At 37.8% G+C, this 26184-nt stretch overlaps 1 protein-coding gene across 2 annotated transcripts in view; it reads left to right on the top strand.

Moving 5' to 3' along the window:
• The window catches only part of PDLIM5 (PDZ and LIM domain 5), a 153751-nt gene that overhangs the window by 31991 nt on the left and 95576 nt on the right, over positions 1 to 26184 (top strand). For both annotated transcript variants that reach the window (XM_080916180.1, XM_080916179.1), the window contains exon 3: positions 4608 to 4759. In XM_080916180.1, the coding sequence (XP_080772306.1) occupies positions 4608 to 4759 (152 nt within the window). The remainder of the gene's footprint in view (positions 1 to 4607; positions 4760 to 26184) is intronic.

Here is a 26184-nt window from a genome sequence, read left to right as displayed (position 1 = left end):
AAAAAAAAAAAAAAGCTTTTATTTCCCATGGTTTGGTTCTCATGGTTTTGACATGGGAAACTCGTGTTAGCGTCCTTTCTGGAGCGGTCATATTTATTGTTCCTTTTCACACTGACTGTGTCTTTTGCATTCCTGCCGCGCTGGCGGTGCTAGGGTCATGTGTTTCCAAGCATTCCGTATTTGCTGAAAATATGCAGAAAGCTCTCATTAAGGAGATATATGTTACCCTACATCTTCATTATAGGACACTTTAAAAAATATATATACATATATTAAAACTAACAGCAAGTGCCGTGTTTAGTGAAATCAGAATGTTGTTTTATATATTTAAAAGCTGATTTTTTATGATGAATTTGGGCTTATTTATTTTTAGTAAATTGTGGTATCTTTTGACTTTTTAAACTGCTAGGCAGTTTTCAATGAAATGAAAAAGAAGTTTCTATTTTTTATTGAGTATTTTTTGTAATTTGGAAAGGCAAATTCATTAGCAGATTCTAAGTCAGTCGCTACTGTAACCAAGCTCTGCACAGTTTAGCAGCTGGAGTAGACTGACACTTTAAAGGAGACTCTTAGGAGGTAGGCTGCTTGTGTGTGTGCTCAGCTGTGACAGGATTTGGTCACCTTCAGGAATCCTAAGGAACTTGTTAGTGGGTCTCCTAACCAGCAGCTGTTGGAGACAGTCGCCTGGGCAGTTTGCCTGTCTCAGGTATTTTCATTTCAGTCTTAGAAAGATGTAGTGAGACTTTTTCTTTTTAATTAAAACGTTCTAGGGAGAACCTACTGGAACCATGTATTTGTAAAGAAACTAAGGGCTTTAGGGACTTGTAGTTACTAATTTTACTTAAGTTCTTAATAGAATTGATCATTTACTGCGTAAAACTCTTAAGTCCATTAAAAAGTTACACTATTGCACTAGTAGGATTACCTTGCCAGGCTGGTCATTGTTCTAACTTACAGGGTTCACAGCTGGGAATGATGGATGATTCCTTTCTACTTGGTGTAAGGGAACAACAGTGCCTCTGTAGACGGTAGAGGCCAACAAAAGACAAATATCTAGTCCCAGACATGGGTACCCCTTGAGTGGTTTCGATAGCAGTTACACCAGTGTGAAAGCTGACCAATAGGAATGGAGCTTTCAGATCAGTTCTAGCTTTATTTCTTCATGGTCTGTGACTTGAATATGTGGTGTTATCAGATTGTCTCACTGTCACCCAGCCTGGTTGTTCATCAGCTGACAAACAAGATAAAAATAATGGCACATTTACACTTATTACTCAGCTATTAAGAAAAATAAAGGTAGCAGGTAAATGGGCGGAGCTGGAAAAATCCTGATTGAGATAAACCAGGCTAATAAAAACAAATACTGTATGTTTTCTTTCATTTATGTGGTGTTAGCTTTGACTCACAAGGTTCTTTTAATAGGGGAGGTTCTTTTAAGGGAAGGTGGAATAGAAGGGACTAGTATAAAGGCTTAATTGAAAGTATAGAACAAGGAGAGAGAAACTAGGCTGGGGGGGGGGTCAGGTTAGAATATGGAAACTGGGAGGGATAACTAGTACTAAAATTTTTTTTTAAAGAAGTCATATGAAAATCTCTTATGGACTTATTCTAAACTGAGGCCTACTAGATCAACGGAGGGTAACAAATAAAGACCTAGTCCCAGAAATGGGTACCTTTTTGAGCTGTTGGCCATTGAGGTCCCAAAGACCTCCAAACAATGCAGGCTATTGCCAGAGACCTGACTTACCCTCCAGAGCTTGACAGATCATTTTTCTCTTGCTAATAGTGCAGTAAGAGTGTGTTGAGCTATATAGAGAACAATTTTATTTTGGGTTACCGTTCTGGAGGTCCAGAGTTGAAGGACCATACCTGGTAATGACATTCTTTTTGACAGAGCCCATGGGTACGTACAGAGACGATGTCACTTGGGAAGGCAGGAGTGGTGGAGCAGGTGCCATTTCAGTTCTTTTTATAACAGCCATCAGGATTTCATCTTGGGAGCCCTCTCTTAATTACCATATTCGATACTAATCACAAAGGGCTAAACTCCAAGATCATAGATTAAAATTTTCCAGTACCTTACATTAAGAAAAAAAAGATGGAGATTAAACCACAGTAACTAAATCATTGGGAGCACACTCATACCATATTTAAACTTCAGAAACCATCGTTTGGCAAATGCAACTGGGGGAAAGGAGTTGAAAGCCCAGAAAGACTGAGGTGAAAACTTTCATTGTAGGCAAGTAGACAGGTAAGATGGAGGCAAAAGATGACCAGTGTGTGGTCAAAGAGTAGACTGGGACTGATAGCATTTAGTTATTTCTTACATGTGGTACTTAGGAAAGGGCAGAATTCATGAAGCTGTATGATATTTCTGTGTTTCATGATCTGGAGATAAGGACAAGATAAAGACAGTTCTGAGAGAGAAAAGACTGAGAAGTCAGCTGTAAACAGACTATGGAAGGATCTCAGCTTATAGTAGGTGTGAGGAGTCAGAGTACAACAGTTCACTTTTTGATCCTGTCTTTGCTGTAATTATATTTTTTTCTATATTCTGTAATATGTAATGAGTGCCAGAAAGAGAATTTAAATTGCTTCTGATTAGTGTATTTAGAACAAATGCCACAAGATTCAGTTTCTGTTTTAAGGTTTCTGTATAAGAGGATGCTAAGGTAGTTGAACTGGTTTCTGTTTCTGGTTGTAAGCTTGCCCCCTTGATTAGAATAAAGTCTAGGACGCTTTGTTTAATAAATAGTTGCTCTCATCCAATACTCTGAATGTATTTGCTTATTTCAATAGAGATTAGCTGTTCCTTTGTCTTCTGGGCTGTAGTCTTATTTTCTGATGACACCTGTAACTTTTTATATAGTTTGCATGTAGATAAACTTTGTAGGATGTTCAAAACTGTGTAGGATGGAGAAGACCTTTAAGACCATCTGGGTAACTTCCATGTTCCTCATCATAGCAATCTGAAGTCATATTGAGTTATAGTATCTCATGTTACCTATTGTAACAGTCCTTTAGATGAGTGAATTGTCCTTCTCCAAATCACATATAAAATAATGGCATGATTGACTTCAGCAACTATTTTTTATAAATGTGCTTCACAGTATGTAGTTTTGTGCAGTAGAAATGAACAGTAAATATGTTTTCTGTTATGGTAAATGATTCCTTTGATGTTTAAGCTAACAAGAAATACTATTACAACAGCTTAAATATGACTTAGTGCAGTGAAATCATGCCAGTTACTGAGTAGAATGTGTGTTCTGTGAAGGTCTCTGATGGCATGAAACATACACACTGTGTTTGTCAGCTTATCTCTCGGCACTGTTTTCTTGAACCTCAGATATAAATGATTAGTTTTGTGTATTGGGACCAGTCTGCTTTAAGGAAAGAATTTAACAGCTGATAATATTGAAAACCTAGTGAGCATAATTTATTGTATTTATTTCTTTGCCCATTATTATGTAACACTTGGTTCTAATTTGGTAAACTAAGAGTTTTTTTTTTTTTTTTTTCTTTGTTGTAGTTACTGTTTTTTACTAAAATTTTCCCTTAAGCTTTTTAAAAAGTACTGTGATTGTGGGAAAATGTTTTTAAGTTGTTTAGCTACCTATGGATTTTTACAATTAGGCTATACTAATTGATCATATTCATGGTGTTATATACTAATCTTCCCTGTTTATTGAAAAATTTCATCATCCCAATAGAATCTCAGTAACAGCTTACTGCTGCTTTCTGGTTTCTTGGTCTCATACATCTTCCCCCCACACTTTATAATGTAATAATCCATTTAGGCTAGTTGAATGCTGAGCTTGCCATTGTGTTAAATCAGTTCCTTTTGTTTGCATTTGTTTCATATTTCCAAATATTTATGAAAACTTCATTGTTTGTCTCCGTACTGTAACTTTGTATCTGCTTTCCTGAGGCAGTGAAACACAGTATATTTGCAGCTTGAAGGAGGTCAAATTAAGTGATGTAAACATTCAGACTTTTCTATTGAGTAACCAAAGCAACACTGGGAGTTGAGAACTCTTATACACAAAAATGTCTGGCAGTCTCAAATCAGCATTTCCTTCCCTTCCTGTTAGATGCCTTGAGCAGGAAGCACACCCAGTATTAAAGATACTTGGGCCTGTGATCTAAAAGAAGCTAATCCCCAAATGCGGATGTAAGCTGGGCTCCAGAGGAGGAGGGTGCCAAAGTCATCCTTTCATGTTTTGTGTAGACAGAAAGACAACAGCTTGAAGAACTTTACATCTTTCTTTAAAATTTTTATACTTTGTTTGAGATTCGATTCTTTTCTTTTGCTAAAATGAGAAATTTTCACAGATAATCTATTTCTCTTTCTGCTTTTTTAAACAATAACATACTACTTCAGTATAGTAAATAAATGAACGGAGACCATTTTCTAATATTGCTTGTTTCATAATAAAGAATTTAAGAAAAAAAGCACGAAAAATGCTTCAATTTTAACCTCTTTTATCAAGCAAGATAATTTTATGATGCTCTAGTAGTATAATAATGTCAAAAAAGTATAATTTTATCTGCGTTAGTGTTCTTATATTTCAAACAATGAGGTTTCTAATGAAATTTGTTCATTACAGCTGAAAGATGGTGGCAAGGCCTCACAGGCACACGTCAGAATAGGCGATGTGGTTCTCAGCATTGATGGAATCAGTGCACAGGGAATGACTCATCTTGAAGCCCAGAACAAGATTAAGGCCTGTACAGGCTCCTTGAATATGACTCTGCAAAGGTAAGAGAACCCAGCACTTAGGAACACGCTTCTATGTTTGACTCGTGCTATATAAGACGCAGTTTCTCTACTGCTGTTTCAGGAAGACATATCCAAAGTACAATGGCTCTTCTTTTGGCTATGCATGTGACATGAGAATGGATGAAAGATGTGGGGTATTTTCATGTTATCCACGTCTTCATAAACATTAGTTGTCTATTTTTTGAGAGTTCAAAAATTTTTGAAATTCCTCAGGAGAGCTCAGGCTTAAAAGCCCTTATGATGGGATAAATCATTGCTTCATATTCAGAACAATATAATAGGGTATAGCCTTCTGTGATATAGTTTCACTTTCCCCAGTTTCTTTTTTACCTTTCTTATTTTCAATAGGTATTTTTAATATGTGCATCTGAAAAGTAGACTTTTTAAAAAGTTTTTCTGTCCCCAATAATAAATAGTTCTTTTACTGATGACAGTTAGATGTTTTGTGCATTCTAACATTGGACCTGCATCGCCTGTCACTCAGTACTTGTTAGAAGCAGTGTTGGGCATGCTGATTCAGACCTTCTGCATGTGAAGATCAGACTTATGTGCAGCTCAGCCAGAGATTCAGTGCAGTATCTTTGACTCAGTATGAAGAAAGAGAATCAACTCTGAACCTTAATGTATAAGGAAGGAGCCTGATCATTTACCCTGATTATAAGGTCACTTTTAATCATTTCTGTTTAAGAAAGTATTATTATTCTTGGGGAATTTTATGCATGCATATAATGTATCTTGATTATTCATGGAGCCCTCCCTAAGTGTTCTTGATTTTTTTATATATGGAAGATACCATGCCTCACCCTTTCCCCAATCTCCTAAGAACCCATATTTTCCCATAAACTGTCATGGAAATTTTGACTCTGGAATAAAGGAATAAAATACAGAGTATCTTCTAAACATATTTGATAGTGGAAACATTCCTTTCATATTCTAAGGCCAGTGATCTGTGGAGAGTACTTTGGATGCCTCTCTCCTCTTTGCTGCTGCTGTTCCAAGGACTAGTACTTAGAACATTAGGCAGGGCAGAGTCTGCTTGCTTGTTTAGATGAGTGTCAGTGTGGAACTGAGAAGGCTTTTATATTTAAAGTCACTTAGATTTGTGGATCTAGTGTGTTGCATTAGGATATCTAACCAATGGAATCTTTCCATTTTTGTAAGTTGAAAATTTTTCTTTCAGTGGGAACACTGAATCACCATATATATATATATATATTTAAATTTTTGATAGCTGTACGTTTAAATGCATGGGAAGACAACGAGTGAAAAAGAAAACCAGTCTATTGCTAATGTTTTCATGCTGCCTGTCTGTCTATAGACGCATGCAACATAAACATTGTTACTGATTAAATGAAGATGTTCAGTGTTATTTATAGGCGTTCTTGCCAAGTCTGACTTTGAAAGGCAACAAGTATTTAGGAAGCTTGCCTGAGATAATTAAGAATATAAAACAAGCACAAATAGCTGTTTCTCACAGCCTAAAATTGAACTGACTCCATATAGTTCTATCTGCTCCTTCCTGGGTGTGATCATTTCTTTCATAATGACCTTCTTGTTTTCACATTGTCCCCTTATTTTATAATCTAAATGCTATATTCCTCATTTTTATAAGCCAGTACTCAATATCTTGCTTTCTTTTGAAAACTCTGAGTCTCATAAGGACAGATGAAAACCAGATGTTGCCCTTTTTGGATGCATTTCCAACTCCAGGAGTGTGCTACTCAGTCTAATAAAGCTACTGAAGTACAGAATCTGACTAGCTTACAAAACCAACTCTGTATTATAAGCATTGTGGAATTCTGGTGAATCTTATTCTTTTTCCAACATTGACGTTCAGGAACCCAGAATATGAAAAGGAGTTTTAGAGTTCTGTTGTAATTAATTGTAATTATCTTATGTTTTTAAAGATGTCTTGTATTGGGGATTGAGGGCCCTTTATGATACTATGTGTAAATTTGTGTGTGTGTAAGTTAAGAGTCCACCTAAGATTTTCATTGTCTTGTTGCTGGCCTATTAGACCAGGCTGGCCTGCAAGGCAGCCATGGGGACTGAACTGCCTGTTCCTCCTCCCCAGTGCTGAGACTACAGATCACTCCTGTTTTGTTTTGCTTGGGATTTTTTGTTTGTTTCTTTTTTTTTCTTCCAAGGGTTCTGAGAGTCCAACAGGTCCTTTGGCTTGGGTGTCAATAACTTTCCTCACAAAACTATCTCCAGCCCTATTATGGATATTTTTTAGTTTATAGCATAACATTGACAATTCTACTGAAAAGTGCTTTTGCTTCTTAAAGAGAAAATGCAACTCTGAAGAACTATTGATTCTTCCTACAAAGACTCATGTCTTTTTCTTTTATACAAATACTTTGAATTTGAGTAGTGTAATTGATTGTTTTTTCTTGCTCCTCACTAATCAGACGGTTCTTAACTCTCCTTCAGGGCTGAATTACCCATAACAGCGTTTATCCTATGGAATATTGTTTTCTTATAAATCTTTACCATATTCAGTCTTCTTTGTGACTATGGGAAACTCTATGCAGATTTGCCTTAGTCCTATTTTCCTAGAAACAGAATTTGAGAATAAGTGTTTTTCTGTAAGTACCAATTAAGGGTCTTCACTTTAATGTTGCTCACACAACTGAATGAAGCAGGATTAGGAAGTGGGATGGACTTGTACAAAGGTGTGATTTCATAGGGATAGCTATAGCTACCTTCTTGGATCTAGCAGGAAACTTGGGAATAAAATGGCAGCTTAGTATTTTTCTTTTGTGCTTTGGGTCAGGGAACTGTACTTGCTTCCCTGATTTGCTTTTGTTAGTCTTCGGGGGACTACTATCTTGGAAGGACTGGGGGAGGAAGAGAGGGCTTGATTAGGACTTAGTTTCTGTTGGTTCTGGCTTTGTCTTTTAGCAACAGTGCAGGAAACCCCAGGGGTTTGGTGTGCTGGGATCCAGGTCTGGCAGCAGCCTAGAGACCACACCTGAGACCTCTGCTTAGAAGGTTATGCTCCAGTTTCCTTGGGGCTGTCCTGCCCTCTCCGGTTACCCTTACTCATCACTAATGCCTTTCATTCTGTTTGACTGAGGTTCCTCACATGTTTCTGTGCTGTCTCATCAAATTCTTTTTGTCTGTTTGCCGCCAGTGCGTGCTACCAAATGCGCTGGAAACCTCATCTCCTGCTGTCCTAGTTTGCTTTTCTGTTGCAGTGACAAAACAGTGACCAAAAACAATTGGAGAGAGGGAAGGGTTTTTTTGGCTCACAGATTAGTCTGTCTCTGAGGGAAGTCAGGACAGACTCTAGGCCCCAACTGGGAAGCAGGAACTGAAACAAAAATCAGGAGGAATGCTGCCTTTGCTCTTTCTTCCCTAAGGCTCTCTCAGTGTACTTTCTTATGCAAACAGAATCATCTGCCGGGGCTGCACTGCTCAGAATGGCTAGATCCTCCCACCTCATTCATTAATCTGACCTTCTGATAGAGGCTGACTTGGTGTTTTACTGGGGTGAGGAGATGCCTTAACTATGACAACTCTTGTAAAGGAAAACATTTGACTTGGGCTGCCTTTCAATCCAGAGGTCTACTCCATTATCACGATGGAAGGAAGTATGGTAGCACACAGGCAGACTTGATACCCAAGGAGCTGAGAGTTCTTTATCTGAGTCAGCAGGAAGAGAGAGTGACATTGGGCCTGGCTTGAACATTTGAAACCCCAAAGCCCGCCCCCCAGTGACACACTTCCTCAAATAAGGCCACACATCCCAACAAGGCTACATGTCCTAATAGAGCCACTCCATAAAAGACTATGTGGGCCAGTTTTCATTCCGACCACCACAGAGGCAATTTTTAGCTGAAGTTTTTTTCTTCCCAGTTTGTGTCAAATTTTCAAAACACTAACTAGCACACTTTGTCTTATATTCTTTCTATTGTTTCAACCTATTCACTTTCTCCCTCTGAATTTGAAAGAGACAGTATCGGATACTCATTTCTGCATTTAATTACATGCTAGGTACAATGTGAAATATCCAGGCTAATTTCATGAGTCACTTACAAATAAACCTAATTAGTTAATAATCACACCCAGTGCTGCCTGTTATTACGATAATTATCTCATGTATTTTAGTACTCTTTCTTTGTGTAGGCCAGTGGTTTTCAACCTACCTAATGCTGTGATCCTTCAGTACAGTTCCTCATGGTGTGGTGATCCCCAACCATAAAATTACTTTGTTGCTACTTAACTGTTACTTTACTACTGTTAAGATCGTAATGTAAATATTTAATATGCAGAATACTTGATATGTGGCCCCCCCAGGAGTTGCAACCTACATATTGAGAAGCATTAATCTAGGCTTTGTGAAAGCAAGACCATGCTTTCTGTATTACTTGCATTTGATATAATATATAGTTTTGTGCTTTTAATGTGCAGAATAATCATTAGGTATTGGCATTACTTACCAAACTTAGAATTATTTATTTCATAAATATTTATTGAGCTTTTTTAGGGCTTTGGGATTATTATGAGTTTACTAATATAATTTAAATTTCTTTAACCTGAAGGGGAAAAGACATGAGAAACCTTTGGAAAGTTACATTACTAAAGCAGAGTTTGGGAGATGAGTGGCTTTGTTATTAGAAAGAGAACCTAGTAAAGGAAGGATGACCCATGTCACTCTCTGTTCAGCCCTGTACATGTTCTAGATGAAGACCACAGATGCTAGATTCCTACCTCTACCCATGATCCCACAGTGTATGTGTGTGTGAAATATCTGAGAGATCGCAATTAAAAATTTGCCATAAATATTATAAGTCCACTAATTTTTAAAGTGTACTCTTAAAAAGAAATTTCATCATAAAATTCAAGCTTAATTATGATACAATAAAATTTAGGTAAGAAACATAAGTTTTTTTTAATTTGGTAATTGTTCTGTGGTTATAAATCCATATCTTACCCAGTTTTTGCAACACATAATAAGGCAAACATTTTGCTTCTGTAATAACTTAAAACAGTCAGACTCAACTCTTGCTCTACTGTAGGTATGAATAAATAAAATAGTAAAAAATTTTATTTTCTATTATATTCTTTTCAAGAATTCAGTTATTTATTTATTTATTCATTTATTTGTGTGACTTAAACTAATTCTACGATTGCTTCAACTGTACTATGAGAAATTCTAATTACTTCTCCAATTAGGATCATTAGGTAAATAGAGTGATTATTTTTAAATACCACATCCATTTTGTTTATGATTTTTATCTAAGTCAAAATGCTTACTTTTAGAAATTGCATTATTTCTGCCAGTGAATGAAGGAAATAACTGTCTAATGCTCTTTAGTAACTATTGACTAAAATAAAATTAGATTCTATGAGTGAGACTTTCAGCAGCTTCACATTTCAATAATTCAACACATGGGGCATTATTAACAAACTTGCTACTAACTTATATGATTTCGGGAAGGTCACTAAACTTCTGTGCCCTCTATAATATGAGATCATATTTGACTTCAGAGTCCCATATTTTCAGTGACAAGTCTGGTTCTTGTTCTGGTTTTTCAACTGTAAAGGGTAAGTTGCCTAGAGCTTACCACTAGATCAAACCAGATTCGTTTGCTTATCTTGGCTGAGAGAATCAGGAAATTGGACGTTTTTCACTGGAGCCATCTTCCACTGTGCCAGGTTAGCAAAGTGACTTTTAGGTGAAAGGTTTGTCAGATAGATATGCAGATAGATAGTGCTTCGACATCCGGAGAGCAGACACTTTTATCCTTGTTATTTTTAAATTAGTCCTCTTGAAGTCACACAACATTTATGTATGGCTTTTTTTGTTGTTGTTGTTCTTTCTGGTTTTTCATTAGCGGTGGCATTTCTGGGAGTTCTTTTTTTCTCTTGTTTTTCTTCTTCAAGTTTCACTTACTCTAAGTGACTCACTTGATATGATTGGAAATGAAAGGTCTAGAAGGGGTGAGTTTTGAAAAATGCTTTTTTTTTTCTACCTCCTCTGTCTATATCCTTCAAAAACCAAAACAATACAAAACAGAAATTACCAGAGACCCAGTAACTACTATTAATGAATGACAAATCGGAATAATTCAACAGGCACATTGAGTTTCAAGAAAAAAAAGAGAAAGTGGTCTTGAAGCAGACCGAAGCCATTAGTCATCTTCTGTTTTGTTTTAGGGGATTGCTTAGTGCCCTGGTACTGAGAGCCATATGGGCTCAGCCTACATTTCTTTCACTAAAGAGCATGGAGGCTGGTTTGTTTTCAAAATCAGATGTTCTCAGTCTGTATCTGCAGCAATTTAGTTAAAAATGTTAAGCCGGTTACCTTTCTTTTCAGTAACTGGAGCTGCACATCATATTGAACAGCTTGTTGTCTGGTCATTTCTCATGCTTTTTAAATACCTGTTCTACAACTTGGCACTTACTTGTTAGTTCTAGGTTTTAATTCTTAACTTGGAAGATAGCTATCTTTCTATAGAAGGACTTTCTGATTATCTCCCCACTTACCACCCTCACTGTTTGGAAGTACTATGTAAGCATGTGTGGGTTAGTGCTAGGGTTTAAACATGTTTGTTTTATGAATAACTTTTCATACACATGACTTAATGCTAAGTTAGTCCAGTAGAGGATGGGGTTAGAATGCCTTCTTTTCATAGTGTAGAGTTCATATGATTTGCCTAGCAAAACTAGTTCAAAGGCTGTGCCTCAGCCTTCCCTGCCTTAGCCTTCTAGGATTGCAGGCATGTCACCAGGTCTGGCTGTCTTCTTTACTTTTTCTGGTATAGCAAAGAGCTTGGAGACTAGGTGACCTACTTGAATATACTTTAAAAGTTGGTGTAGAAGCATAGTAGGACATGAGTCCTGGACTTCAAAGCTCATGTATCTTTCTGAAAAGAGTACTTTTCCATTTCTCTCACTTCTCCATATTCTATAAGAGACTAGAACCATTTTTCCTTAGTGCTTAGAAAGACACTACATATGGGCTAGTGAGCCGCTAAAGCGAATGCTTGGTGGTGGCTGCTGGGTATTTACTTGGTTGTCCATTCTAAGTTTGAATACTACTTACTTTTCCTTCCCAGGTAGACTGTTCTGCTAAATTATTATTTCTGAATTAAAGTTTGAACTTAGTTTCTTTTTAAATTAAGTTTCTTGCATGTTATTAAGTAGCTCTGTATTGAAGAATTAAGAACAATCTTTGTGCTTAATATGACTAGAAAATTAACATCTGTCTTGCAGCTCCCTCTTTAATTCAGCAGTGATAAATATTGTCAGAAACAAACAGTAACGTTCAATGTAGTTCATTCGTTCAATTGTCACTAGTACTTTGAGCATAAACAAACTTGGTAAATGTGAACTTCACATCTTGAAAGTGTGCAGTTGTTCCAAACATGTAGTCATTTATTCTTCAGTTAGGGGAAAATGTTTCAATGCCATTACAAACCTGGGGGAGGGGAACCCTAGGGAATAATGCATTTAAAGACTTGTTCTTCACTTGTAAATGAGCACCACCACGCCTGCTGTATAGATTATAATGTATTGTAAAGAAACATGTATAAGGAGCCTATAAAGAAATCAGGTATTTTCCTCTCCTTTTCTCTGTCTTCAATAGAAGAGTGTTAATGTGGTATCCATTGTACAATTACATGGAAGTCATATTTGTTTTGTCTCTTGGCAACAGCATTGGGTTGGGCAACAGACTGCAAGAAAACAGAAAATAAAGAGACCTGTGCAGATGGCTACTTCTGAGGCAGAGAGATACAAGTATTAGAAGATAGGATTGTCAAAAAAACATGGCTTTTGTAATTAAATCTTTTTCTGAAGAGTGTAATAGCTACAGCATTCTGTCTACTGCTTATTCACCACTGCTCTGGTTCATAATTGTCTTCACCCGTGATTTATGTGCCATCTGGTAGGAAAAATCGTGATGCAAAGGGGAACCAGCACACCCTTGTTTATTCTGTAAGACCTTGTTTTCATTAGAACAGTAGAGTTACAGCTCTTTCATTGTCAGAAAGAGCATCAAAAAGAATGACTATCCTTTACTTCTAATTCAGTTATGTTTCCTCTAAAAGTAATTTTCTAGGTAACACTGAAATCAAGTAATGTTTTACATTTTGAACTATGCGTTTATGAAATGTTTAAAGAGAATCTTATTTTGAAATCTGGTGTTCATCAACAGTACCATTAATACTAATGTTTAGTTGGGAAATATTGGTGATCATGAAAATGTACTTTTTCGTTAGCTTTACTTTATGACTAGCAGTACCTTAAGAGGTAGATTGTGATTTGTAATCTTTTCTTTTAAGAAACTTAGGAGTTTTTAAAAGTTAAGTCTTTTATAAATTATCTATTTTTATTTATTCATTCATTTATTTTTATATAAGTACACTTCAGCTGTCCTCAGACACACTAGAAGATGGCACTGGATCCCATTACATATGGCTGTGAGCCACCATGTGGTTGCTGAGAATTGAACTCAGGACCTCTGGAAAAAAGCAGTCAGTGCTAACACTGAGTCATTTCTCCAGCCCCTAGACTTTTTTCACTGGGGTAAGTCTTAGGATGCTACTTTCCAAAGGCGCAAATGATCCCATTTAAATGACCCATTTCCTGAAGGTGCTCAAACCTGGCCAGGTCTCAAAGGATAACTCTAGCCATTTGGTCTGAAGTAAGGTGGGGACAAAAGTCCACTAGAATGTGTTGGATGGACATGTTAACCAACTAGAAAAAAAATGAAAAGAACTTTGTTGGGTCCTAGAACAATTAAATGTTTAGTCAAGACATCACTGTTTAGTGGTGGAACCTGGAAGAAGATGTCAAGAAAACAGGGTTAGAGATACGGGTCTGACCCGATGACAGTAAGTGAGGGCTTGTGAACTCCAATTTTATAAGCCATGGGTGAGTAGGAAGACTGAAGAAAGAACGTGTAGTCATCCAACTGAGCCTAGGATGAGATTTCTGGCCCTTTCTCCTTACCCTTTCTTCTCAATTGATCTTAGCATGGTGTTTGTTTCTTTGTGTGTTGCTAAAACTGACTTGCACTTACGCATCATATATGCTCCCCCTGGGTTGTAAGGTCGGAACTGCGTCCTGCACCTTGCCTTGCAATTTTGCGTCCCTTACTCGGGAACGCCTCCATGAGGCAGCCAACAGCCATTCTGTTACCCAGAGGCAAGAACTCTTTCCTTGCCAACCTACCATTCGTCTGTAGGCATCTGTTGTTAGTCTGTATATGTGGCCAAACAGACTGAGACTAGAGTAAAATGAACGATGGCATCCCAATGTAGAGAGAGGACCACTCCCTGGTGTGCTGGTCACTGGGCATAGAAAAACAGTTCCCATGTTTGCCCTTAGGAGGTTTCAACTTTACCTAAGAACTTCTCTTTTTTTGTATGAAACATTTCCTTGGACAACTCTTCCACTTCATTAAGATACTAAACAGATTTTATAAATACTGCAATATATTTTTAAATGAATTGGTTTCTACCTTTATTAATTTTCTATTCATCTATCCATCTATCATCTCTCTCTCTCTCTCTCTCTCTCTCTCTCTCTCTCTCTCTCTCTCTCTCTCTATCTATGATTTATATAGACTTAATGGACCACTTGTATAAACAAACAAACAAGAATTATGACTGAAGTTGGGATGACTAGCTATCAGATTGTCAGGGAAGGAGAGGAGGTACATGTAGCAAGAGGGTGGAGAAGAGCTTTCTAGAAATAGACCTATGTCATAAAATGACAAAGACAGGGCAGTTGGAAGAGGGTAACATGGGAAAATTCTCCTGGCTGGATCTACCTATCAGCAGATTAAAAGGGGTATCCCGTAACACTGGATTATACCACTTTAACTTAGTCTTCATTATAATTTAAAATCGGGAAAAAAAGCTCATTACAGTATTAGGGTGAAAGGAGCATTCTCTATGTCTCCTGTGTGGAAAGGAGTGTTTCATGCCTGCCATCCTGATTTAAACAGAAGATACTCGCTACATACTTTCTGCCTTGAATTGTAGAGCATGTCATGCTTTAAAACAACAGTAGTTTTGCTGCTATTGTCTGATAAACTTAGAAACGGGTCCTGGGAAGTTAGGAGTGAGGCGGGCTGGCCATTCTTCTGCCTTTAATGGCAGCCATCTCCTTTGAGTTCCAAATAAACATGCTTGCCCATAGCTTAAGGAACCTTTGAAAAGGTTGGGATACAAGCTGTTCTCACTATTCTCCAGTGGCTGCTGCTGTTGTTGCAATAGCTTAGACTATAGAAGTTGAAAAGTAACTGGAAGAGTTAAACACACTAGGGCTGAGGATTTATACTGTCAAGCTTGTTGTCTTAAAAGTGCTGCCATTTTCAAACAAGTCAGCTTTACAAATACTTGGCTCAATAGCTCTGGTTCTTTTTCATAATTACTATTTTCTCCCATAATTTCTATTAACAACCTTTTCAGATATCAATAGAAACTTTGATTTTTGGGGGTAATTCAGTATCTATTTTCATATTACTAATGTAATAAGCATTCATTTGATAATCCTTATTTAAATTCCTGTTTTACTATTGAGCTCCCTTTATCTTGGCTCTTTTGGCTGACATTTCTAGCACTGTTTTCCTGTGAAATTCATCCTGTTACAGTGAATACACGGGACTTTCCAGAGCCTTTAGCTTTGCAGGAATTATGTTACATATGCCAGGTTTGAAATAATGAATTACTTATTAGTCCCATGTGCTTTTGTTATCTGAGAATACTTTTGGTTATCAAACTATTTTAAAAACGAAGAAGTTTTGTATTTGAAAGATAAGGTAGAGTTCATTGCCTCTCTCTAAGTAGAACTTAAATCTCCATCATACTAAAATAAAGAATAATATCTCTTTTCCAGATTTCAAATACTGTATAATGTTGGTATAGATTTAATTTTCTAATGTGAAACCTGGCTTCTGTAGTGTGTCAAAGAATTGCTCCAAGGCATCAAAAATAACTTGTGGAATTGTGCTGTGATGTTTTTTATTTTTGCTTGTAATTCCATTGCTGTGTGATGCTTACAGTTGAAGTTATTTTAATAGTATGCAGAAATTCTTTTCTTTTTTGTTTATTCATTTGAAGATGCCTATATTAATTATAACAATATTTGTGTTTCCAAGAACTTTTGGTCATGGTTTTTCTTCTGAAATGTGAGGGGGAAATATGCTAACATTTGGCAGCTGTCTCAGTGTTGTTTTTTGTGCAGCATAAAAACTTACAAAGATTACTAAAGAAGTTACTTGTCTTTCTAAGATACAGAGCAAGAAAGTATATGCATGAGTCACTTACTCTTAGTTTTAGCATATTTGTAACAGATATTGCCTAACAAAAATCCTCTAGAATTGTATAATTCATACATATATAAATGAGAAGTTAGTCTAAGTCTCCTTTCTAATGTAAATTTAATTTCTAATTTCTACTACACTGTTTCTTTAAATATAGAAATTTTAAAATGCAGTCATTTTAAATGATGTCTCTTGCCTAAAAGTTAATTTTGTTCTTCAAAATATACAATGGTTTTGACATTAGGTACAGTTCATAGGAAATGAAGTTTTACAGTAGTTTGACTAAGTTTAAGTCATGTGGGTAATAGTAGAAAGGAGGTAAGCCTGTTTGAAAATTTTTAATTTCTTAGAAGCTCACACAATATTCTAGTAGCAACATTACCTCATCATTCACTCAACGGCCCCAATGAATGGATATTTGAATGAGTTAAAACAGCTTTAATACAGTCTTTTATGAAGTAGTTTTTAGTTGAATGAAAAGGTATGACCACTTTCAAGGTTAAAGTCTTCATAGATTTAGAGCAGATTAGACTTGGAAGAAACAGCCCCTGCCAACGCCATTGGTTTCTACTTATGCCTTGAGGAAACGTTTGAGCACACTCCTTGTTCTGAGACAGCTAGAAGCCTGGAGTTCAGGATAGGCATTGTAACAATAGCATCAGGCCTTGAGTTCCTGGCCTTTCTGCCATGCCTGCCGATTGACTGCTTTTTCTAGCTCTGCTCCACTGAGTGTGTTTTTAAAGCCATCTCCTTAGTATCATGAAATTCGGAAGCTATGACATGCACTGGTCAGTGTTTTTCATCATATCTTTTCCTCCTATCTTATTTTGGATTTTTCATTTTTCTGAATACTCCTTCATGGAATGTCCACATTCTTCCACTGCCCTCTAAGCTATCAAAATATATGTCTGAAATTTGTATAAATCATATGTAATTGACTTACAGAAAGACCCTGGGCTCAATTCCTAAAACATAAATAATGAATGAATGAATAAATAACTAATACATAAACCAAAGAATTAATAACAGTAGCTAGTATTTTTATTGGTAGTTATGAGTAATTCAGAAATTATTTTTGTGCCTCTCATCTAGTCTTTTCAAGAATTATTTGAGCTATAACTGCTCTTCTTCTTCTTCTCCTTCTCCTTCTTCTTCTTCCTATTATTATTATTATTATTATTATTATTATTATTATTATTATTCACTTTCTGAGATGATGAAGGGAAGAGGATCGTGCCTTGGTAACCTGCTGATGATCATAGCAGAGATTTCAAAGCTCAGGTACCCTGCCTGGTGCAATGAGCAGGGTGGAGAAAGAAGAGACTTGGTTAGGAGCCAGTTTCCCAAGAGTAGGTAGGAACTGCCAAAGGCCTGCCTCAGGGTGGGGTGAGAGCTTGCAGTTGGCAGACTGGGCCCAGAACAGGTTGAGTGACTTTCTGCTGAGCAGCCCTGCTGATCTTTGCCTTATTCTGTTGGTTTGTCTTCCTTTCAAAACTCTGCTCTGCTCTGGTTTGCCTTTCTCTCTTTACCTCTAGTAACAGTCATTTAACAAACACTCTCCAGGTTGGTTCTGTTTAGTGGTTGTTCAGACACAGAGGAGGGATGCCTGCTTTACAGGAGTGTTCCCTGTGGCCCAACAGGGATGGTGCAAATTCAAGGAAGGCCCTCAGAGTGACAGCAACTTATGGGGAGCTGTGCATCATGTGCCTTTATGCTTCATGGCCTCATTGTATTAGCAAATATTTGAGATAATCCACATGGGCTACTCAGTGTGTAGCTCCCTGTCTTCCCTAAGGATAGAACTTGGCTCTCTCTTCCACTTGACTCTCTCTGCCACTAATCTTCTGTCTTTACAGCTGCAGACTGCATCTGAGTCTCCTCCTTCCTTAGTTTTCCAGAATCTTATCCTTAGGAGGAAAGAAAGGATCTTCAGTAAAAGCTTCCTAACACATGCCAAGGGACTTAGCACCTGTGGGGGACAAAGGTCTTCCTTATCATTTCAGTGACCTGCTTGACATTCCTTACAAGCTTACTGTGTGCTGAAATTGTCACTTAACTAAGTACTGATCACACAGGGAAAACCTAAAAGTACTTCTTACCGAGAACTAGGAAATCAACGTGCAGGAGGGAGTAAGGCTAATGAGCATGTTTGATGCTAAATTAGACACTAAATTGTGGCCACCAGTGAAAAGTCAGCAGGTTTTACCTGCTGGGGAGGCCCGTAACTTAAGATCCCCATTTTTATACCTGGATTGGTCTTTGTTCTCCCTGGCAACTGAGGAGCCATCCCCGCCTACCCATCATGAGAACAGAACTTCTGATCCATGTCTACCCACCCGCTGGCTGATGGAGAACAGTTTCTGTCCTCGGACCAGCTCTTACCCTGGGCGTGTGGAGCTCACGGATCCTCACTTGATCCTTATAAGTAGGGTTGCAGTTAGCAGTGTATGGAGTAAACAATGCCACAGTAGGGATGTTCTCCAAGTTCTACTTTCTCACCTTCTCTTCTCATGTGGGGGTGCTCTGGACAGAAGACATAGGTGTGCTCTTTCCATTTTTAATCTGTTGTTTTCAAAAATGACTGGACTTGGGGCAGGGATGTGGGGGGAGGAAATCCCTCTGCTCCACTATAAATCAGAAACCCTTAATTAGGGATTAAAGGGAGCTTCGGTTTGTTACAGAGCTACACTTATTTCTCATTTGCTAACAGTTTCTTTTAGGGCATAGTCCCACAGAGACACTTGTTACCTCCTCTGTGAGAAAGGATTTGGGGTCATGGCTAGTCTGCGTTCCTCACATGCTGCTTGAACAGCTCATGGTTATAGTTAGAAGTCAGTGCTCTTTAATGCATGTCCATTCTGTTGGGAAATGGGACTTTATTATAACCTATTATAACCTATTCACTATATTTTTTTCTTACTAATTTTCATTATTTATCCTGATCTCTTAAATAATTATTTTGTCTACTTAATAGATTTGGAATGATCTTTGTAAGCTTACCTTTAGCATAAGTCACTAATAGAGGTGTTGCAGTAAATATTATAAATGTAAATTGTTTGGCTCTGAGGTCTCACTCCTCAGCCCCCCCCCTCCCCCCCCCGTTACGGAGCTGCACGTAGTACCACCATTACTGGGCCCGAGCCACCCCCAGGGCCCAACCCTGCCTGTGCAACTCCCTTCCTTTGGTGGTCTTCCTCCGCCTGCCTTCCACCTCCATCCCAGGAGTTCATTTACCCCAAAACTCAACACAAACACAACTCTACTGCCTGATAGCTTTTCATATAGCTTTATATATTCACCTCTCAATCCACAAACTCTCTACACAAGATTACATCAAATAGACAAAGATAGACACTGCCCTTCTATATGAGATATTAGACCTATGGAGGAACTGCTTCCTTACTCCATCAAGCTTCAGTTAGGTTGTAAAGAGAACTTTTAATGTGTTGTACATTGTATAATTTGTGTGACATTCATTTTGACCTGTACATACATGATGAAATGATTATATTATGCTGATTAATATGTGTATTACTTCATATTAATTTTTATGGCAAGAACATTTAAAATCTATCACTTTGGTTGCTGAGATGTCCCAGTGGGTAAAGTGCTTGTTGTGGTAGTATGAGGAACAGTTTGGCTTCCCAGCACCTGTATAAAAAGTCAGAGATGGCAGTGTCTTCCTGTAACCCCAGCACTGGCTGGATGGAAACATGTAGGCCTCAGGGCTTACTGTGCCGAAGGTCTGTCCTCAGCAGCATGCTCCAGTTCATTGAGAGGCCATGACCAAGAAAGTAAGGTGGTGCAGACTAGAGAAAAACACCTGCCACGACTTCTGTTCTACACAGGTACATGCATCCGCACGCTATGCACACTGAAGTAAGCAAATGAATCATATGATTGTTTTCTAAAAGCAGTTTTCAAGAGTACAGTACATTTTTCTTAAGTGTAATCACCATGTTATAAAATGTTTTTATTCTTGGTGGTTTTTAAGAACATGATACACTGTCATTAGCTATAATTACTATCTTACACAGTAGGCCTCTTGAACTCATTCCTCTGAAATTTTGTATCCTTTGTCCAGTTCCTCCCAAAAGACTCCTCATCTTTCCAACCCAAATAATCTTGTACTTTCTTCTTCTGTGAGTTCAGCCTTTTTGGATTCAGCCTCTGTGTGAGAATTAGTGATGCTTATCTTTATGTGCCTGGCTTAGTGTACCATTTCTATAGGCTTACAGTTTGCTAGTACAAATTATATATTTTCTCCCCTTTTAAAGTACCTTAGTGGTAGCTTATGTACCATACTTGAGATGCTGGGCTTTATTTTTATCGCCAGAAAGATGACTGACAATGGCAGTGACGGTGGGGATATCTTTGATGTTTCTGTACCACTTTTTCTTGATGCTTTCATTCATTGATTAACAGTTGGGATAATTAATTTCATACCATAACTACTGTAAATAATGGTGCGGTGAAGGTGGGGATGTGGATACTGCTGTCAGCATACTGAGATAAGTTTCTCGGGGGTATATACATATATATGCATATGCAAACACATATGCACACATACTCACACACATATATATTTATTCATTAGTAAGAATGTTAGATCAATTAATAGTTTTAAGTTTGTTGTAAAACCTCCACTCAGTATTTAAAGAATTTACATTACTATTCACATGTATATAATATCACTTTCCTCTGTATCCTTACCAATACTCAATGTAACACTCCTATGGTTGCCTTAATCCAGTTTCTGCCTCTGAGGAATTAAAGCCTGAAGAAGCATTGCTTCCTCAGTTACCTTATACAGTTCAGGTCCACCAGCCTAAGGATGCTGTCACCAACAGTGGGCTGGGTACTTTTGTATTATTTCTTAAGAGAATGCCCCATAGATATGTCTATATGTCAACCCGATGAAGGCAGTTCTTCAGTTGGGGTCCATCCTTCCCAAGTAACTAGGATGACATGTGACAAATGAACTGTGACATATGTCATGGTTAACTCTCACAGGAGAAAAGGCATCTCTCTGACAGCAGCAGACATGTTTTTGTTGTTTAGTGAGACTAATCAAAAGCATCAGACTTCCAAATCCCGACTTTATTACTTACTGGCCTCAGTGAACAAATTTCTCCAGTTTTTATAATTTGTTTGTTTACTCATAAATTAGGAATGTCTGGTTTTTAAGTATTGCTTTTTTTCTTTTCATTGTTTGTAGTGCTGACAGTTGAACTCAAAGCCTCATACCTGCTAGGCAAGCCTATCACCAAGCTATTTTCCCAGGCCATTAGCCTAGTTGAAACTTGATGTCAAGACTCTATTGCTTAAGAAACCTGTATTTATCAGGTTTCTTTAAAGAAACAGAACTGATAAAAAAAAAAATGGTTATTTCCAGATATACACAGTTTGACATCTGAGATTATCCACCATGTGGTACACGGAGAAATTAGGCTGGTACCTGCAAGTTTCTGATTGGACTTAAAGCTCACTCTTACAAGTTAAAACCCATAGCTGGCACCATTATTGGGGTCAAGAAACTCTGTCTAGACAGGTCACTGGCCGTAGGGCAGAACCTGCTATTGTTCTACTAAATGAATGTAACTCCTAATGACTTATCCCTGTACCCACAAATTAGTGTATTTCTCAGTCCTCATCAACAAAGCTGCTTGTGGGAGATGGCAGTTGACACTGAGACTTCCAACTAGTCAAGATGCAGAGACTAAGAATAATTACTGGGCCTTAAATAGGTCATTTATATTATATCCCTTCTTCCCAAGGCTCAGGAATCAATGCTAAAGAGGGATTAAGAAGGCTTGTAAGAGCCAGGGGCAATGGGTTAAGGAACTGGTGTTTTCTAGACAGGATCGATATAGGATCGATAACCATGAATTCACAGTGATTGTGATAGCAGCTCAAGCCAGCATGAATCCCAGAATGAACCATGGAGATGGGCAGGGCAGTCTAGCTGAAGAACTGTTAGCAAGTGATAGCTTCTGGGAGACAGGGTCAGTTTGGGTCAAGGGTTGCCCCTTATGCTCCAATGGGCAGCCCTACACCCAAGACTTACATGCGCAGCATAAATTTGAACAGGGTGAGTTTTTAACAGCAATGACGATGACTACAATAACGACAATTTGTTGAGTAGAGAACTGGGGATTGGATCTGAGAGGCCTTCGGGGGAGGGTGAATATTATGAAGATGTACGAAATTTGCAAAGTATTAATGTAAAATTTAAAAAGAATAGAACACAGTGATACAAAGTAAAGGCTGAGAATTTGGTGTGTAATTTGCTCGAATTAAACATATAATTTAAATGTTTTTAAATCTTATTAATGTGTATAGTATGTCTGCATTTCTGGGCATCATGCATGTTCAGTGCCTGTGGAGAATATAATTTGGCATCAGAATCTCTGAGCTGCCACAGGAGTGATGGGAATTGAACCCAGATCTATTGGAACAGTAGCTGGTGTTCTTTTTATTTAATATGTGAAGTTGGATATATATTTGGTACTGTTCAATAGCAGCAATAAAATTTTACTGATAGATATTGAATGGATAAGCTCAAATGTGCTTTATATCTGACGATGAGTTTATTATCTGTTATCAATGCTTAGTGACTCCATCCAAACATCCCTTTTTCTGAATAAAAGGTATAGCAATAGAAAAGGAAGATAGGGAATTATTATTATTATTATTTTATTTATTTTTAAAGGAAAGGGGTTCTTCAGCAGATAGCCAAATTCTCTCATAGAGAACGTCCTCACTGCCTATGAGTATGAAGCTTGCAAGCATTGTTACCCCAGAGTACAAATGGAGATAATTAAATTCACATAGTATTATCAACTTGATCAAGGGCAAATAAGAATATGACTGATACTGTATACAAATGTTTACTTACAGCAGTCAAGAATGTAGGAGAATAAGAGGGGTAATAGGAATAAGGACAGTCAGACTGATGTTATGTAGGTACTTAGTTTAGGATTTACATGATGAAATTCAAACAACGTAGAGAAGAACATCAAATCACCACCCAAGGGAAACTGAATAGGGAAAGTGGTGGGTTGAGAAATACCTATTTATCTCTAAACCAGGGAAGTGGGTGTGCACTGAAGATTAGATGAATTCCTAACATGTTTTTAAAGCAGAGGCCTGTGAGTCACTGGTAGGGAATAAATAGGTACTTTATATATTTGAGGTCTCTTACTTTGCCTCTTTATTATTATTATTATTATTTTTAACCTCTGACTTCGGAAAATGTCATAAAAACAGTCCATTTTTTTCTCATATTGAAAATCAGAAAGCATATGAGCCATTACTATAGAAACCAGAACCTAGCTCAAATCTCCCGTCTCTACAGTGGCTCCAAATGAGTGAAAGGAAGTTAGGAGCATTGCTCCATCACGTTTCTGCCTTTCTAGTAGCAAATAAATATTCTCTTTTTCCTATTTGATATATTTTATTTACATTTCAGATGTTATCCCCCTTCCTGGATTTCCCTCCATAACCCCCACATCATCCTTCCTTCCCCTGCTTCTATGAGAGTGACCCCTACTCCAACCCCCTCTAACTTCCTCACCTGACTTGCCCCTGTACTGGGGCATCGAGCCTTGGCAGGACCAAGTTTTCCTCTTCCCATTGATGCCCAACAAGGCCATCCTCTGCTACTGGAGCCATGGGTCTGTTCATGCGTACTCTGGATAGTGGTTTAGTCCCTGGGGGCTCTGGTTGATTGGTCTTGTTGTTCTTATGGGGTTTCAAACCTCTTCAGCTTCTTCAATCCTTTCTCCAGCTTTTCCATTGGGGATCCCATTCTCAGTTCAGTGGTTGGCTGTGAGCACCCACCTCTGTATTTGTCATGATCTGGCAGATCCTCTCAGGAGACACCTCTATCAGGCTCCTGTCAGCATTTACTTCTTAGCCTCGGTAATATTGTGTGGTTTGGTGGCTGTATATGGGCTGGATCTCCAGGTGGGGCAGTCTCTGGATGGCCTTTGCTTCAGTCTCTGCTTCAAACTTTGTCACCATATTTTCTCCTGAGAATATTTTTGTTCACCCTTCTAAGAAGGACTGAAGAATCTGCACTTAGGTCTTTCTTCTTCTTAAGCTTCATGTGGTCTGTAAATTGCATCTTGGGTAATTTGAGCTTTTGGGCTAATATCCACTTATCAGTGAGTGCATACCATGTGTATTTATTTTTTTGTGATTGAATGAGTATTACACTGAGGATATTTTCTACTTTCATCTATTTGCCTAAGAATTTTATGCAGACATTGTTTTTAATAGCTTTGTATTAAATTATCCATTGTATAAATGTACCACATTTTCTGTGTTCATTCCTCTGTTGAAAGACATCTAGGTTCTTTCCAGCTACTGGCTATTATAAATAAGGCTACTGTGAACATAGTGGAACATGTGTCCTTGTTATGTTTTATATGTCCTGTAGTGATATAGCTGGGTCCTCAGGTAGTACTATGTCCAATTTTCTGAGGAATCGCCAGACTGATTTTCACAGTGGTTGTACCAGCTTGCAATCCCACCAACAATGGCGGAGTGTTCCTCTTTTTTCACATTCATGCCAGCTGAGTTTTTGATCTTAGTCATTCTGACTGGTGTGAGGTGGAATCTCAGGGTTGTTTTGATTTGCATTTCCCTGATGACTAAGGATGTTGAACATTTCTGTAGGTACTTCTCAGCCATTTCAGTTGAGAATTCTTTGTTTAGCTCTGTCCCCTGTTTTAGGGATATTTGATTCTCTAGAGTCTAACTTCTTGAGTTCTTTGTATATGCAGGATATTAGCCCTCTATCAGATGTAGGATTGGCAGGGATTTTTTTTTTTTCATTCTGTTGGTTGCTGTGCAAATAAATATTCTTAATGTTAGGATCAAACTTCCACTTTCAAAACTATATTTATAAAAATGTCACAACATATAGACTGCAAAAGGCTTTTAGTATCTATGAAGAGTAAGTGAATCAGTGATGGAAAATCTGGAAGCTCTTTAAGTGTTGATGACTTAACTTATAAAAAGCTCCACCACCACCACACCATATGCCAGGAAAAACTGTGGCTGTCCTAGACCTTATCGTTACTTCTCAGAATAACTTCGGTGTCTTATCTTCAGTGACATGCTAGCTTAATTGATGCAATTCAAAGTGCCCCCCATAGACCTACAGACTGGTAAAGCTTCCGTGACTTGTACGTTAATATTCATCTATTTTGAAACTCTGAAAACACATTCAATTCTAAACAGTGTTACTGTGAAATGCAGCTGTGTCCAACAGAAATCCTCTGTACTGGTGGTACAGAAGCAGGCAGTACAACATTTATAATTAATGGTGTTTTAATTATTTCTCTCTAAAATTATGCATCATATTTTGGCATATTCTCTGCACAGGCTAGAAAGAAATTCATGAAAATTACATGTAACATATCTTAGAAAGCCACTGTTCAGAATGAGACAAAAGTACTTGTTAACATAAAAATTAAATGTATATAGAAATATCTAAAAGAATAGGAAGTCATTAAGAGATGAGACAGCTTGAATTATACATTCTGATTTAAGACTTGAGAGGACCAAACTCAGCCCTGAGAGTACTTTATAATGATTAAAGGAGAGATGCCTCTGTAAGACTGGAAGAAGTGAGACACTGGAGCCCCCCCAAGTGAGACACAAGAAAGGAGTTCGATGCAAATTGAAGAGGTTTATTTTCCAGAGCATTGGGGTCCATACTCTCTCAGCCCCTCGTGGTTAGTGACTAGAAGGCGACCCTGAATAGTTATTATAAGCGGTTTTTATACTTTTAGGGGCACAGGTTACATCAGTAAGGTTACAGTTCAAACTTATTGGCTAAGTATATTGATCTTTGAATCTATTGACTAGCAAGTATCAGTCAGCACATTGTGAAAATTTTTACTCAAGAATGTTCCTCTGGGTGGAGAATGGATCTTGGCCTAGCCTTGACCAAAGGTGAGTGGGTGTAAGGTTGATGAAAGCCTTTAGGGTCCTTCAGCTCAGTGGTTCAGAGCTCTGACTGCACTCTTCCAGGGGTCCTGAGTTCAATTCCCATCAACCACACGGTGGCTCACAACCATCTGTAATGGAATCTGATGCACTATTCTAG

Source organism: Micromys minutus (genome assembly GCF_963924665.1).
Source record: "Micromys minutus genome assembly, chromosome: 4".
Lineage (NCBI taxonomy): Eukaryota > Metazoa > Chordata > Mammalia > Rodentia > Muridae > Micromys > Micromys minutus.
This window is presented reverse-complemented; position numbering and strand designations above follow the sequence as displayed.